Consider the following 14,292-nt stretch of genomic DNA (forward strand, 5'->3'; position numbering starts at 1 on the left):
TCAATGTGTGAAATATGTGATCTCAAGAGGTCTATGACTGTATTGTCCTCTTGTGGTATGGTGAGAAGTCGACTGCAGCTCAACTGCTGTTGCTCACTCTACACTGGATGCACAATGCACAATCTTTTTCCTGTGACTCCCTCTGATGCAGGCAATCTGAATCCATGGGAAACGCTGACTGCTCTTATACTAATAAAAACTACTATATACATATTATTTTGTGTTTTTAATCTTCTGTAAAGTGTCCTTGAGTGCTGTGAAAGGTGCTGCCAAATAAAATGTATTATTATTATTATTATTATTATTATTATTATTATTACAGAATTAAATATATTAAACAGTCCTCATATCACTAAACAACCAAATAAAAATAAAGTAGTAAAGTGTATGACATCACATTTTTCCAACTGAGCCCCTCCCACTTCCAACCACTGACAGAGAAAACAGTGCAAAATATTTTATTTGGACTAAAATACATCGAAGATACAACAATTCAAAACCATAGATCCAAACTGCAGCCCACTGCCCCTGTTTGATCCGGCTTTAGTTGATACTGTCTACAGCAGGCCTATGTGCAGGCCTAAACATCTGAATTGTTTAAAATATTGCATTCAACTGCATCCAGAAAATATTCAGCCTCATAGCAACAAAGCCAGACACGCATTATATGGCACACCACAGCAATTCATATTCAAGACAAAAAATAGAGCAGGGACATAAAACACTTTGTTCATTTTTCTTTTCTATTTGTCTGGATGATGATGTATGAGATTTACTTTGCTTTATTATCATGACAGTTATTGCATTTATAGGTGTTAAAGCCAAAAACGTATGTGAATGAGTAATACAGCACTGTTTACCACTAATTACAAGACATATCAAACATGAATCAGTAACTTGACAAAAATACAAATAAAGAAAATTAAAGAACTAAGCAAAAACACAAAATCAACAGTAAACTGAGAGCTTAACAGCATTTTACTGTTCTGTAAATCTTAATAAATGTCACATAATGTAGTCTAGAGCGATTTACATACAATCTGTACAATTGCATTGATAGAAGAACCTCCTGAGTGACCTGCTGGTCACTTCAACACGACGTGGTAGCCATCAGTGCTTTCATCTGCGTAACAGAAAACAATCTGATACAAGATCATTCAAAAATACCAATGATTATGAATAGATACTAAATATATAATAATGAGTTGTGATATTAAAGGTGGACTATAAAACTAATTACCCCTTATAGTGCTGATGATGAAGCTTGTTTCCTCCCTGAAGTTCTGCACCATCTGAAAGGAAGAGACAGACCAGTGTAATCAGAGCTGATTTCTGTTTCCCAAGAGCAGCACATCAGAATTCTGTTCAGCGTGTCACACCAACACAGGGCAAAATACACTTACACTTCATCTGTAACCTAAAGAACTTACTGTCTCTTGAGAGAAATGTAAGGCACATCACTGCAGGAGAATTAAGACAAATAACATTTTCAGAAAAAGCACTAAAAACAGGCTTGAATGGACTAACTAGTAACTCCTATTGTAAATAAATGTAGAGCAGAAAACGGTACAATGTTTCCCTCTAAAATATAGTTGAGAAGTATTGCTTTTTTGGGTGATTAGTATGTAGTTGATCTGGCCTTTGTTGAGCAAGAGCAGGGGAAAAAACCCCCAAAACATCCTGGTCAAGGCCTGTAGAAAGATTTATAATTGTACAGAGTGGAGTCAATGCATGTAGCCACCACAGCTGCGTATGTACATCAGCAACCACAATGTACAAGTAACTACACGTTTGAGGCATGGCTGCATTCAGATAGACATTTGCCCCGCATTAAAACAGCACAAGGCACTGTGTTGGTATTGGGGCATTGTTCAATGTACCGGAGAGACAATGAAATACGATCTTTGAGGAACAGGCTTTCATGTGATTGGCCAACTCAGCACCTTGCCAGTTGGCTGACGTCACGTTTCTTTGCTTTACAAGTTGCACCAGGACCAACTTTTTTTGCTGCACAACCTGGTTGGCAGCACTAACCGGGCCATGGCTCTCAAGCTGTGATTGATAGATACCTCGTCAGAGACTAAGACGTGGATCCCAGTGGGTTTTTGTCTGTAGATGTGTGTAATCTGCTGTGGGGTGATGCTGTACAGCATGGCAATCTTTTCAGACAGGTCCAACAGAGTCAGCTCCTCCAGGTACAGAGCATGGTAGACTGCAGGGAAGACACAGGAGACAGGACAGTCATCAACGAACAAGCAGTGTCATGACGACATTAGATCACATTGTTATTCTTTGTGCGTTTAATTGATATTTTCCTTTCTGGTGACTTATTTGTAAAACGCCCTGATATTCCTCAACTTCCACAGCAAATTATGTCTGGAAATGACATATTCCAGATATAAAAAGAGGTAACAGCCTTTAAAAATGTTAGGAGACAGTGTTCAAATATGAATATAATCAAAATTAATTGCATGACTCCTGCACAGATCTCCGCAGTGGACTGTAAATGTGTGGACGAATACAGAACAACCAGTCAAAATTACATTTGAAAAACATTGCAGAGTCGCTCATCTTACTTATTCTGAGTGCACATACATTCGCACATATAATAAGAATGATATAATACAGTATGTACACTTACTGTCTCCACCCCCTGGCTTGATGGGAGGATGATTTCCTGCCTGCTGCTGACACATGTAGATGGTAAGGCGGGGCTGTATACACCTGGAAAATGCAAGTAGAAACTGTAACACTGGTACTGAAAAACACTGATGGGCTTGGTCTCAGCAGTCACTGGCAACTTCTGCTTTCAACATGTCTTTTCTTGTCAACAACATTTGTGGCAGCAAAATTCCACAAGCAGTGAACACTTGGCACTTTAATGTAGTGTCCATTATTTTAACATTTTATTTCTGTTGTTTCATTGCTGAGAAGAATTGAGGCAGAGAAAAGAGAGGACCTAAAAAAAAGTGCTCAGTGAATAAATATATGGAGTTTTATTCTTTTCTGTTTTCATAGAAACCCAACAACCTTCACCATTAAGAGAAATCCAAGGTGAAAAAGTCTGAGGACTCTCCTCTGCTCATAGATTTGTGTTGTTGACTAAGTATGAATCATTGTGACAATTGAGGGAAGAGAAAGAACTGGAGACTCTGAGTATTGCTGTATCCTCCAATTCCACATAAACCTGCTTAACCACATGCAGCAATGAAAACAGAACATTTGTCCTATTAAGATTCATTTGGCCGTGGCCCCACTCTGCTGTGACTGAGCACACAGGAGTGTATTTAAATGGCTCACCTTCCTTTCATGGTGTTAAAGAGGCGAATGCCGTCTGCCGGGCCACAAATCTGGATCAGATCCTCCCTGCTCATCCTCAACAGATCAGCACCTGCAACAACAGCAGAAAATCTGGTTCTGCTCTCGACCCTACTCTGTGATCTGATCTGATGCTGGGAATGGACAAGCACAGTGTTGGGGAAGTGACTTTGAACGCCTCACTTTTTAGACTACCAGTTACTTCACACTGGAGGAAGATGAACTACAGTAAAGCTGTAGGTAGAAATCTAGTTTGGTTTACTAAAGCTATTTGGAAAAAGTAGATCAAACTACTTTGTAGAAAAATAATCCATTCGACAACAAGATGGAAAAGGTGCCACTCAACTGACTTTATTGCAAAAAGTGCTATATACTACACTACTCATGGGAAAGTGCTGGAACATCAGCTATGGTTTTGTAAACAATAACTGCCTATTTCTGCCCATGATGATTCTTCCTCAGGCCGAGAATCAGGAAGTTTGTCCATGATGACGTTGTTGCTGTGTGACCATCGAGCAACACCTGCCCTTGGCTTTTACACATGAACTACACAGAGGTCAAGTGTGTGGTGGTGGCTGCCTGACAAATGAGTTGCCTGGGTATGTCTTTACTGCGGTCGGGATGAAAGAAAAAGCGGGTGGAGTTCAATTACAGTAGAGAAAGCAATGGTAAAATAAAAAAATCATTCCTTTCCTTTTATGGCCCAAAACTATTAAAAAAGTAATACTACTTGAATCACTATGCACATGGGAATTTAGTTGAAATCCAAGCAAGCTACCGCAGAATGTAGTTAAATTATTAGTTTAATTACATGTAGTTCACCTCTCCCCAACACTGCAAACACACTAACAGAAATTACATGTGTCTTAATTGTATCTCTTTCAATAGCAATGGATGGATCAAAATGTGTTGTGACCTTTAACCCCCGTTACCTGAGAAGCTGGAGAAGAGCCTTGAGAAAGGCGAGAACCTGTGACGGTGTAGCCACTGCTGAGTGTTCTGTGGCGAGGACGATGGCAGAAGGTGCTACATGTCAAAAAGAAGAAGAGCCCTTGAAATGAGTATAGCAGCACAGCATCCCCTGTCTCCAAATAATGGCCTAAAGGGAATAAGAGAGCAACATTAACTCTTTCACTCTGCACTGTTCTCCGTTACTTACATCAGAGCAGCCGGGCATGAGCAGCTCCCCTTGCTGGTTTGGAGAACAGTTGCTACAGAAACGTGCACATGAGGAAGAAAGAACAGATTGGGGTGATTGGTTGAGTATTTTTTTTTTTTCATTTCTCTGAAACACGTCTGTTTTTTTACTCATTAAAAAAAAGTCTGTTTTTAACTCTATTTAAAGAGCAGAGGTCGTGGAAGTTGATGCTTTTCAACAGTGATGAGTGTTCCTGCTGGGCACCCATAGAGGGAGCCATTACTACTGGCAGCATTACACCACTTGAACAGTGGTCAAGCCCAGCCTTGCAGACTTCACTGCCTTTCATGTCTGAAACGGCCAACAAAGCTACTGAAACTCATTGATATTAATATATAGCTTTCCTGCACAAAATGAATAGAGTGGTGATGTGCTAATGTGCACGCTGACTCACCCATCTGTGAAACTACAGGGAACTGGGGAGCTGTGGTAAACTGGTGATGGAGTGCTGCAGCCACTGTGGGTGGTGGTGGTGAGATTTAGGGCATCGGGCCACGGGGAACACTTAACAGAGAGAAACAGAGAAGAAAAAGGAAGACATTTTTTTCCAACAAAGTAAATATATCTTTGAACAAAGGCTACAGGAGTAAAAATCACACTTGCATCAATAATGGATCTTTGGCCCTGTTCAGACCTGGTATTAACATCTGTCTCAGGCGATCCGATCACGATTGGTCAGCTCTAAGTTCAGGTGTCAATGCGCCTATGACACATTGAGGATGCATTTAAGATCCAATCATTCAGACCACATTCAGAGGTGGTCTGGACCACATGTGGCCTCATTCTTTTAGCAGTGTGAACATGAATGTGTCCTGGGTCAGCAGAGTAGTTTTTTTACCCCATTGTTTTGATTTTCCTGTTTCCTCCAGGAGACGGTGAGGACCAAAACAAAGCCAAAAGGAGAGAATATAAAACTTAAATTCATCAAAAGGAAGAAAGACATCTCCAAATCGTTACTACCACTTCTCTGTGTCTGTTGGATGTGTAAATAGACAACTGCTTGCTTCCAGCAGCAACCAAGTACATTTACATCATTTAGTACATTTACTTTATTTATCCCCTAGGGGGAATTCATGTAATTCATTGAGGTTCTACTTTACCCTTTCACTTCAGCGGGAGATATTATATTGTGCTCTACTACATTTATCTGACAACTATAGTGACTAATTACTTTACAGATTAATATTTTATATGCAAATCATATCATCAACTAATAAAATATGATGTATTATGTATTTCAATGGATTAACCTACCAAATAGCATATAAAGTAGCTATACAGTAGTATTGTGTACAGTTATTTATTTGCACTTGTAATATCATTCTCCCATGTTATTGTCATTATAATTTTTACAGATTTTACTTTGCACTGTTGTTAATTGTTCTTTTTTTATATTTTGTTTTTTTGCACCAATCTTGTTTCTGTCATTGTCATTGTTTTTCTTTTTCTTTTTCTTATTATGTACAGTTTGTCCCACACTGGTTGTGTGTTCTTTTCTTGTTTATTTGTGTGTTTTTAATGTCAATGTGCCCTTTTGAATTGCCCCCTGGGAACAAATAAAGTTTCTTGAATTGAATTACTTTGTAGTATTACTACTGTTACTTAACAGACAGTATAATGATTCTTTGCTTCAGCTAGTTTTTCATCCAGTTGAATAACAAACCAGATTAACACTAAAGCAGAAACTGCTGCGTCACTTGTTGTTCAAAGACACAAACATGACGCACAGAGAGCCCCAATCATTGACGAGCCTCAGCAACAAGCAAGCACTCTTTGAAAAAAAAAAAAACAAGACTCAAAACAAGCAGAGCAACATATTAACACACAGTGATGTAGTAGTGGTTTATAATGTGCTGTGTGCAAGAAAGCAGAGCGAGAGGAGGAAACTGTTCTGACTGGCAGGCGAAGCACATGAAGATATAATGTGGAATCAGTGCTGATGAGATCAGAGGAACATCCAGATAACACAAGAATTTCTACTGTGGGATCAATAAAGTTACAGCGTAACAACACTTGTGACAAAATTAAAGTAAAGGAAGGGTCATCTCAGCCCTGATTTGTTATGCAATGTTACAAACAGCTTCCCTCACCTCTTTTAGCAGCGTGGTCTCATGGGAGGGTTGATACTTTTCTCTGTCATGAGGGGCCTTTTTATCAATCTTTTCCTTGTCCGTCTTCAGTTTGCGGTCAGCTCCTTTAGGCTGAGGACATTACAAATGAAGACATTCAAAGTAAAATACAAACCTATCATAGATAAGTTTATATTTCTAATTGACCATACAGCCTAGAGCAGTGTTTCCCAACCTGTAAATGTATTGCAAGTGGGCAGAGAAATAATTAGCAAAGGTGTGTGTATATATATATATATATATATATGATCTTTAACATTAATAACACATATGATCTTTAAAAACGTGTTGTATAAAAAGCACCATATGGACATGTTAACAGGGTTAAACACTGTGCGCTGAGAGATTATATCTATAGCGAAAACTGGAGAATCAGAATAGAAGGAAGAATTAAAAGATCAGAGAGTCAAGAGACAGATGAGGCGAATCAACAAGTGATCTCTACTCTGTCAAACAGAAAAGAAAAATTGACATTGCCCTGCTTTCAGTTCAGTCCTGAATGTTCAATTGTTATTACAATGAAAAGTGCTCTAAGAAGTCCTTATTTGGCCTCTGTGTTGTTACAGGGTCTGATTGTGGGCCGCCAACATTTCTGAGATTTTCAAGTGAGTCATGAGTTGGAAAAGGTTGGGATCCACTGGATTAGATGATCAGTAAATTGCAACGTAACTGTGTAAAAGCCAGATGCTGGGCAGGCAAGCAGAAAACATGTAGCAGAGAAAGTGTCGTACCTTGAAGACTTTGACCTGGCAGCTGGAGGAATGGACATGCTCCATGTATTCGCCGTGTTCATTGGTGGTGAAAGTGTCAACCTGGATACGAAAGGGCACCCCCTTCTCTCCGCCATGCTTCCTGGGGGTGAACTCAGTGCTGATGCAGTTAACCTGAGAGCACACGACAAGAAGAGTTAGAAAATCAACTGGGCGGCGGAAGCAGCAATGATACTGAAAGATATTTGACGAGGATATATCTGTACCTGGATGAAAATGGAAGCATTCTTGACGGGATCCCAGAGGAACTCGATGGTGTTGAGGTGCAGAGGGTGTGAACGAGGCTCCAGTATCCCCACTGACAGTGGGATATCTGCAAGTAATGCACCAGTCTGTTAGTCTTACTTTACTTTAAAGGCCCTGAAAACAGGTTATTATTTAGGTTATTTATTTCACCTCAAAGACTTCTGTTTGTCAAGTTCGGAAAGCAGCAACTATAATTTGGCAGAATTTGAATCAAAATGTCAAGAGGTTGTTTGCTTAGGTTACTAGGACACCCACGGGTTTTTATTAGCCATGCTAGCAATGTGGCTCTGTGGATGCCGATGTTGGTCTGTTGGTTAGTCCACAGTGCATTAGTTTAGTCATTAAAATTGATATAAATAACAAGCCTTCCTGCACAGCTTTTGGGGTAAATGATAATTAGGGGCTTGAGTCTCACTGACGACACCCATGATGAACGAATGCATCAGTTAAAGGGGCATATTGTAAGTTTTCTCTGTCGCCAACATGGTTTCTTGCCAGGAGCAGCTGGTGGTCATCCGCTTGACAAGACTTTGGGAATTATGGGGTCCATATATTTAGCTAACTAATGTCAGCTAGTTTCCAATTTAAGCCTTAAATTACAGATTAGCTATCTAAATTAGGTAGTTTCTCACTATAGTCTTAAATTACAGTTTAGCTAATTAATGTTAGCTAGCGTCCTTTCATTACCAATAAAAAATGTCATATATGCTCTAATGTTATCAAACACTGGTGCTTTACCTGTTGGGTCACTGAACAATATTAAAATCCATGTGTGTTGAAGGCTCAGTAATTGTATTAGCAGTGGTGGAAAGTAATTAAGTACATTTACTTTATAACTACAGCACAATTTTGAGGTAACTGTACTTTATTACAATTAGTATTTCCATTTTATGTTACTTTATATTTCCACTTCCACTTTATACTTCCACTCTACTACATTTCAGAGGGAAATCGTATCGTATTTTCTACTTCACTACATTTATTTGACAGTTTTAGTTAATCAAGGAAGATGCCGGGTTCCCTTTCACCCCAGAGAAAAGTTGACCCCTCTGATTGTCATTGTAAAATTCGCACTCTGCAAATAGCTCCTTTTTTAAGTTGTACTGGAGACATCAGTTAACTTTGTCTTTAATAGGTCATACATTGGTACAGTTAAATCACCTATGTCCAGGATTCGGTCTCCAGGTCTGTTCCACCTCCATCCCTCCAGCTGCTGGTGCTCCATATACTGCAGTCGACGATCATGAAACACCACGCGCACAATGCTCTGCGAACAGGTAGGATCAGGGATTTAGGCCAGAGCAACAGCTACAGCTCGAATGGGGCAGCTCGCACAGAGCCGAACAGCCGGACTGTTGGGCAACGTGCAGAAAGGCTCCCCCTCATTTATTCATCAAAACATACTGAGGCAGTTTCATCAGCCAAGGGCAAGGAGGTGGGAATTCGCAGTGAATTTCCTCTCCATCCCTAACCATCACATAGTACACTTGTTTAAAAAGAGCACCTGCATGAGTGAAATGAACTGTCAATGAGCTAGTACATCTGATACCTGTGAGAAGCAGCACAGACAGTGACTTTTTCACCTGAAAATATGGGCTCCCACACTCACGACAAATTTAAAGATCCCGTGAAATGGACACTAGATCTTCCTGGAAAATTACAGTGCCTCTTCAGTGGTGACCTCATGTCTCACTAGCAGATGTCACTGAAAACTCCAGGTGATAAATTTATTACGTCATTTTCAACAATCATGGCTTCCCACCTCAGACCTCATGATCAAGTCAGGTTGAAACCAAAAAGTACTTAAGGCCATAAATTACTTTTCCAATGCTCATAAGACTTTTCCCACCAAATTTGGTGGGAAATATAATTTTCAAAGCATGTGGGAACCCTGATCAAAGACAGTCCATGTCTTCACAATGTAAATGGCATCAGTTGCATTACTTCATGTTACTAGCTTATTGAGGCTCTTTATGTGACCTATCTGTAATATTTTATATTTATAATATTTTATCTTGTCAAAAAAAATCTAACAACGTTTTTTTTTTAATAATATTGTTCCTGGTGTATAATTATGGAATTTATGAAAGGGGCACTCCACCAATTTTAGTTCACTGATTACTCACTCATGCATGGGGAGTACTTCTCAGTGTGTGAAAACAGTTGCATCACGTGTTCTGGGGCTTTGAAAGGAGCTTTTTTACATTTAAGAAAATAACCAAAAATAACCCTGATAATGTCATCCGGGTGCTCCTTGGAGTTGTGACCTAAACATTTTATTTAAAGAGTCTGTGTTATGAAGTGGATGTAGTGAGACGCTATCCAGATCATGGAAAAATGTTGGAGTGAGACCCATTCTTGGGACCATGTCTGGATATTTTGCTCCCTACTCCTTTTAAATGTAGGCATCTTGTTTTTAAATCTCTTGTGAGTCCCTGATTTTATGGAAGCACAACACTAAAAGGCTGGGGTGCCCCTTTAACAGCAACCTTCTTTTAAATCCTCCTAGGACATGAAAAAAAATTCAACAAATTAAATTAACAACCCGCAAAAAACATGGACCATTGGGATATTTATGGAGGGAGGCTCATGCATGACTACATCCGGCACGTCATGTGTTTGTATAGATGCCACCTGTCCCATTCTTGTGTTTCTAGGATGCTACACTAGCTAACATTACGGTGTCTAGCAGTGGTAGTCTGACGACAAAGACATGTCAAGTGGATGCACTCATTCAGAAGTGAAATAAAATGACCTCTCCTTACTCTAAAGTGAGTGTGTTGACAAATGTCTTTGCAATAAATGAAGTTAGTTTCGACTTGCATCTGAAATCAGTTGGTAACACATGTATGTCACAACAACCTGTGTGATTAAAATGAAAGTGACATGACAGAAAATATGAGCTGTTAATCCCAGATAGTAAAATAAATCTGGCCCATACCTGGGCCACATACTTGCTTTCTTCTGGCCCAGTATACACCCAGTTTTACAGCCCGAATCTGGCTCATATACAGCATGATTGTAAGATGCCACTTCCACACACAGAAAACTTTCCAGCTGTCGGTCATTACCGAAAGATAACAGCCAGACTCTGCCTTGGTGTGGGCCAGACTCGGGCCAAGGTCCCAGGCATATGTTGGGCCTGAAGTTTCACTTTGCTATCTGGGCTGTTTTATTTTCAGACATCAATGGCATCAGGAGTATAACACATCTTAAATTTGTTATTTTTTCAGGGATAATGTAAGTATACAGAACGCCAGTCATGAAGACAAAAGCAGAGCAGCATGTTCAAGAGTGTGTGTATGTGGGAATGTGAAGGTAAGATGAGTTGTTGTGTGTTTGTGGTTTATGTGAAGTCTAAGAAGGAGGAGAGGTAAGTTTGGGTGATAGTACCAAGCTCTCCAAGGTCGACACCCCACCCCTGAAGTGGAAGGGAGGGTCGAGGGACCTGTGACGAACCAGGAAATGGATACATGAAAACAGATAACAAGAAGAAAGAGGAAGAGGTCACATGAAAGTCAATAAAAACAGACAAACACAATACCTTACACCTACCTTCACACATTTGCTGCTTATATCTGTATACTCCACTAGTTTTCTGTTAAGCATACGGATTTCGTAGGACTGACCTACATTTTAAAACATTAAAAAAAACCTGATTAAAATTAAAAAATGGGAAATCAGTCAATCAGAAAAGAGGGGCAGTGGAGATAGAAACTGAATCAAATTAGAAACCTTTTAAGCCAGATATTAAGGCCAGCCACTAGGAAACTTTTATATATATATCTCCATCCTGATCAAATACACACTAACTATCAGTGCTTTTTCACTAGAGTAATTAAACTAAGCTTTGGACCCTGATGACAATTAACTTCTTATCAATACATGCCATCTCTACATCGATGGCCAAAAGTTGCATGTTACAGCAAGCTCACGTTCATTGTGTTCACTCCAAACAAATTACTTCAGAGCAGACAAGCAGGGTAGAAACATAAAGGTAAATCAAAGCACAAATAAAAATTGTCACTGTTCAACAAGAGAAAAGGAAACAGTCAGAAGTAGACAATGATCTAAAGTAAAAGGGGAAAGTACAAACTGGAAAAGAGAGAAAGGACAAAAAGAAAGAAAGGAAGGTGAATTACATTAGAAGATGAAAGTCAGACAATTTAGCAAAAATGTAGGAGCTCATGTTGCACACGTAAATCATTAATGAATTCAATTATAACGCCTGTCAACTCTTACTACTGGGATTTCTGCAGTTTAGTAATTCAAAAGGCTTAAAGGCAAAGTTTATACCATTCACATAATCCAGGGCAGCCTACTCTATATATTACTATTAACAAGTGTCTACTATGATAGAAATCTATGGAAACAAAAAATGGCCAAAATACATTCATTTTTAAGCAAGTAAATCCCTAATGGTGTAATTTATACACTTCTGAATATTAATGTCAAAATTTAAATACTAGTATTGAAATGTTTTACTTTGAAATCCATCTGTCTGAATGTATGTGGTTTGAACTACCACATTAAAAAATTTCTGATTTCAAAAATTTGATTTGAAGGTTTTTAAGGGTTCACAAATTCAAATAGGAAAGTAAAGCATTCACCATTTAAAAATATAGATTTTATTATACCATCATATTCTGATTGAAAAATTCAAACCAGCTTAAAATACTAGCAGCTTTGCTGTATTGTATTGTAACTGTATTACTTAAGTTCAGACACTACCGCTACCAAGAGAAATCACTCAATCTGATACAACGGAGGTCTGATTGATTTTATTCAAGCTTATGTCCTGTCAGTCACATGATCCCAGAAAGACCTCAGACACTACTCTGTGTACTCTACCTTCAAAGAGGGCAATTCACACCACATAAATCCAGATAGATTTCAATACTTTACTTGATATTTAAATAAACTTAATTAAATATACCTAATATTGAAATTTGAATGTAATCAGTGGTGGTTAATGATTTGTTGATCAGTCTATTAGTCGAGCTACAGAAAATTAATATCAATATCAAATGGGGTATTTCCTCTTTTTTGTATGACAAGAAATTGAATATCTTAGACTCTCAAACAAAACAAGTATTTTTCACAATGTTTTAACATTTTATAGATTAAGCAAGAAATTAATCAGAAGATTAATTGATAATGAAAAAATAGCTAATTAAGTTATAATTATATTGGCCTCTTTGCTTCTATAGTGGGAGACAAATTAAACTTGATGTTCTTGATGTTGTGATCTAGAGCTGCAACTGGAGTTTGGAATTGATTATTTTGTTATATGATAAAGCTCATTAGGCAAATAAACTGTCTTTTGGACATGTGTTTAAATTAATTTCAAGGTCCCAAATCACAATTAATTCAAGTGAAAGTGGCTTAATTTACCAAGATCTACACTAATCTTTAGAAATCCCACATCAGCAGTCTTTATCTACCCCTGCAGCTGCTGGGATTACATGTGACAAAATGAGCTCCAGTCCATTTTATCAATGTGGACATTCAACTAGCAGGACAGATAGCTACCTTGGTTGAGATAAGTGAGAGTCTCCTCCTGCTGTTTCACAGCCGGCGAGGTGGCTGCACACAGAATGTACTGGAATGGGGTCCTCTTTGCACCATTTTCAGCCATAAGCCTGGCTTCTTCGTTTTTCAAGAAAGGCGCCAAGGCCTCTCTGAAAGAGACCAGCAGGAGAGAAGACGGGCTGAACATGGAGAGGAAAACTGTCCTGTTTTCTTTTATATACAATCAACTTAATCAAAGGAACAAAGGTGCAAAACTTTAATGTTGCAAAACACAGCGTGACTCATCTAGAACAATTCATGTGTATTCATTTGAAAAAGAGAACAAAGCAGTGTTTAGGATCTGTATTTGAAGTCTAAATGTGGATCTTGAACGCAACGCTCCTTTAAAATGAACCACTGAAATGCAATTCAAAATTTGAATTTCACAACAGTTGATATCAATAATAATAAAATACATAAATGTGCTCCTTGAGGGAGATTACTGCAAATGTGCACATTTTAAAAATGAACTTTTAGCCATTAGAGCATTTCCACTTCTCTCCATATATTCTTGTGCAAGTAACTGTCACTGCTGCTTTGCACTGACACTTTGACTCAACCTGTTGTAGATATAACAAGTGCCTGAAAATTCCACAAAGTTTGAAGCTTCTCGACATGGCCGTGCTTTACCTAATGTAACTAGCAGAGTGCTGGTGGTAGGACTCAGGCTGGGAATGGCAGAACAGCATATTTTCCAGTGCGATGTCTTCTTGTGTGCCAGGACCACAGGGAGACGTGGAGACAGACTTGCTGGCTTCCTCAGATTTCAGCTCAGGAAGATTTTGCAGCCAAACCTCAACGCCTGCCTCTTATACCGTCCGGTGATATCATCAGGGCTGCCATTAGCATACCTTGTATGACCCCTGAGAGGCGGAGTCTGCAGACACACCTCCCACAACCAATGTCTAGCTGGGGTTGATGCATTAATAGCAGCTTCACTTGACCAGCTGTTGACACTGCTAACAGTATGGCCCTAAAGCTAGACTTTAAACTCACTTAGGGTAATGATGTTTGGAGATGCATTTTGGAAAACAAACATGGGTTTTGAGGAACAAAGAGA

The 14,292-nt window shown here is 38.9% G+C and overlaps 1 protein-coding gene across 3 annotated transcripts; it reads right to left on the reverse strand.

The window, feature by feature from the left end:
- Window positions 1-461: 461 nt before the first annotated feature.
- On the reverse strand, window positions 462-14,020 carry LOC111218432 (transcription factor CP2-like protein 1). Of its 3 annotated transcripts, none has more exons than XM_022740736.1 (15): window positions 13,863-14,020; window positions 13,194-13,342; window positions 11,217-11,290; window positions 8,823-8,928; window positions 7,622-7,728; window positions 7,377-7,529; window positions 6,607-6,717; window positions 4,911-5,020; window positions 4,478-4,529; window positions 4,251-4,344; window positions 3,301-3,391; window positions 2,642-2,724; window positions 2,070-2,212; window positions 1,241-1,292; window positions 462-1,123 (listed from the first exon to the last, which is right to left on the reverse strand). In XM_022740736.1, the coding sequence occupies exons 1-15, from the start codon at window positions 13,919-13,921 to the stop codon at window positions 1,086-1,088; spliced, it is 1,422 nt and encodes a 473-aa protein (XP_022596457.1). In that variant the 5' UTR covers window positions 13,922-14,020; the 3' UTR covers window positions 462-1,085. The 3 variants fall into 3 exon arrangements, with proteins under 3 accessions (XP_022596457.1, XP_022596458.1, XP_022596456.1); XM_022740737.1 differs by having other exon boundaries at window positions 1,112-1,142; XM_022740735.1 differs by lacking the exons at window positions 462-1,123; window positions 1,241-1,292 and having other exon boundaries at window positions 1,966-2,212.
- Window positions 14,021-14,292: the final 272 nt, after the last annotated feature.

The sequence above is a fragment of the Seriola dumerili genome, unplaced genomic scaffold, assembly GCF_002260705.1.
Source record: "Seriola dumerili isolate Sdu_G_001 unplaced genomic scaffold, Sdu_1.0 BDQW01000052.1, whole genome shotgun sequence".
NCBI lineage: Eukaryota > Metazoa > Chordata > Actinopteri > Carangiformes > Carangidae > Seriola > Seriola dumerili.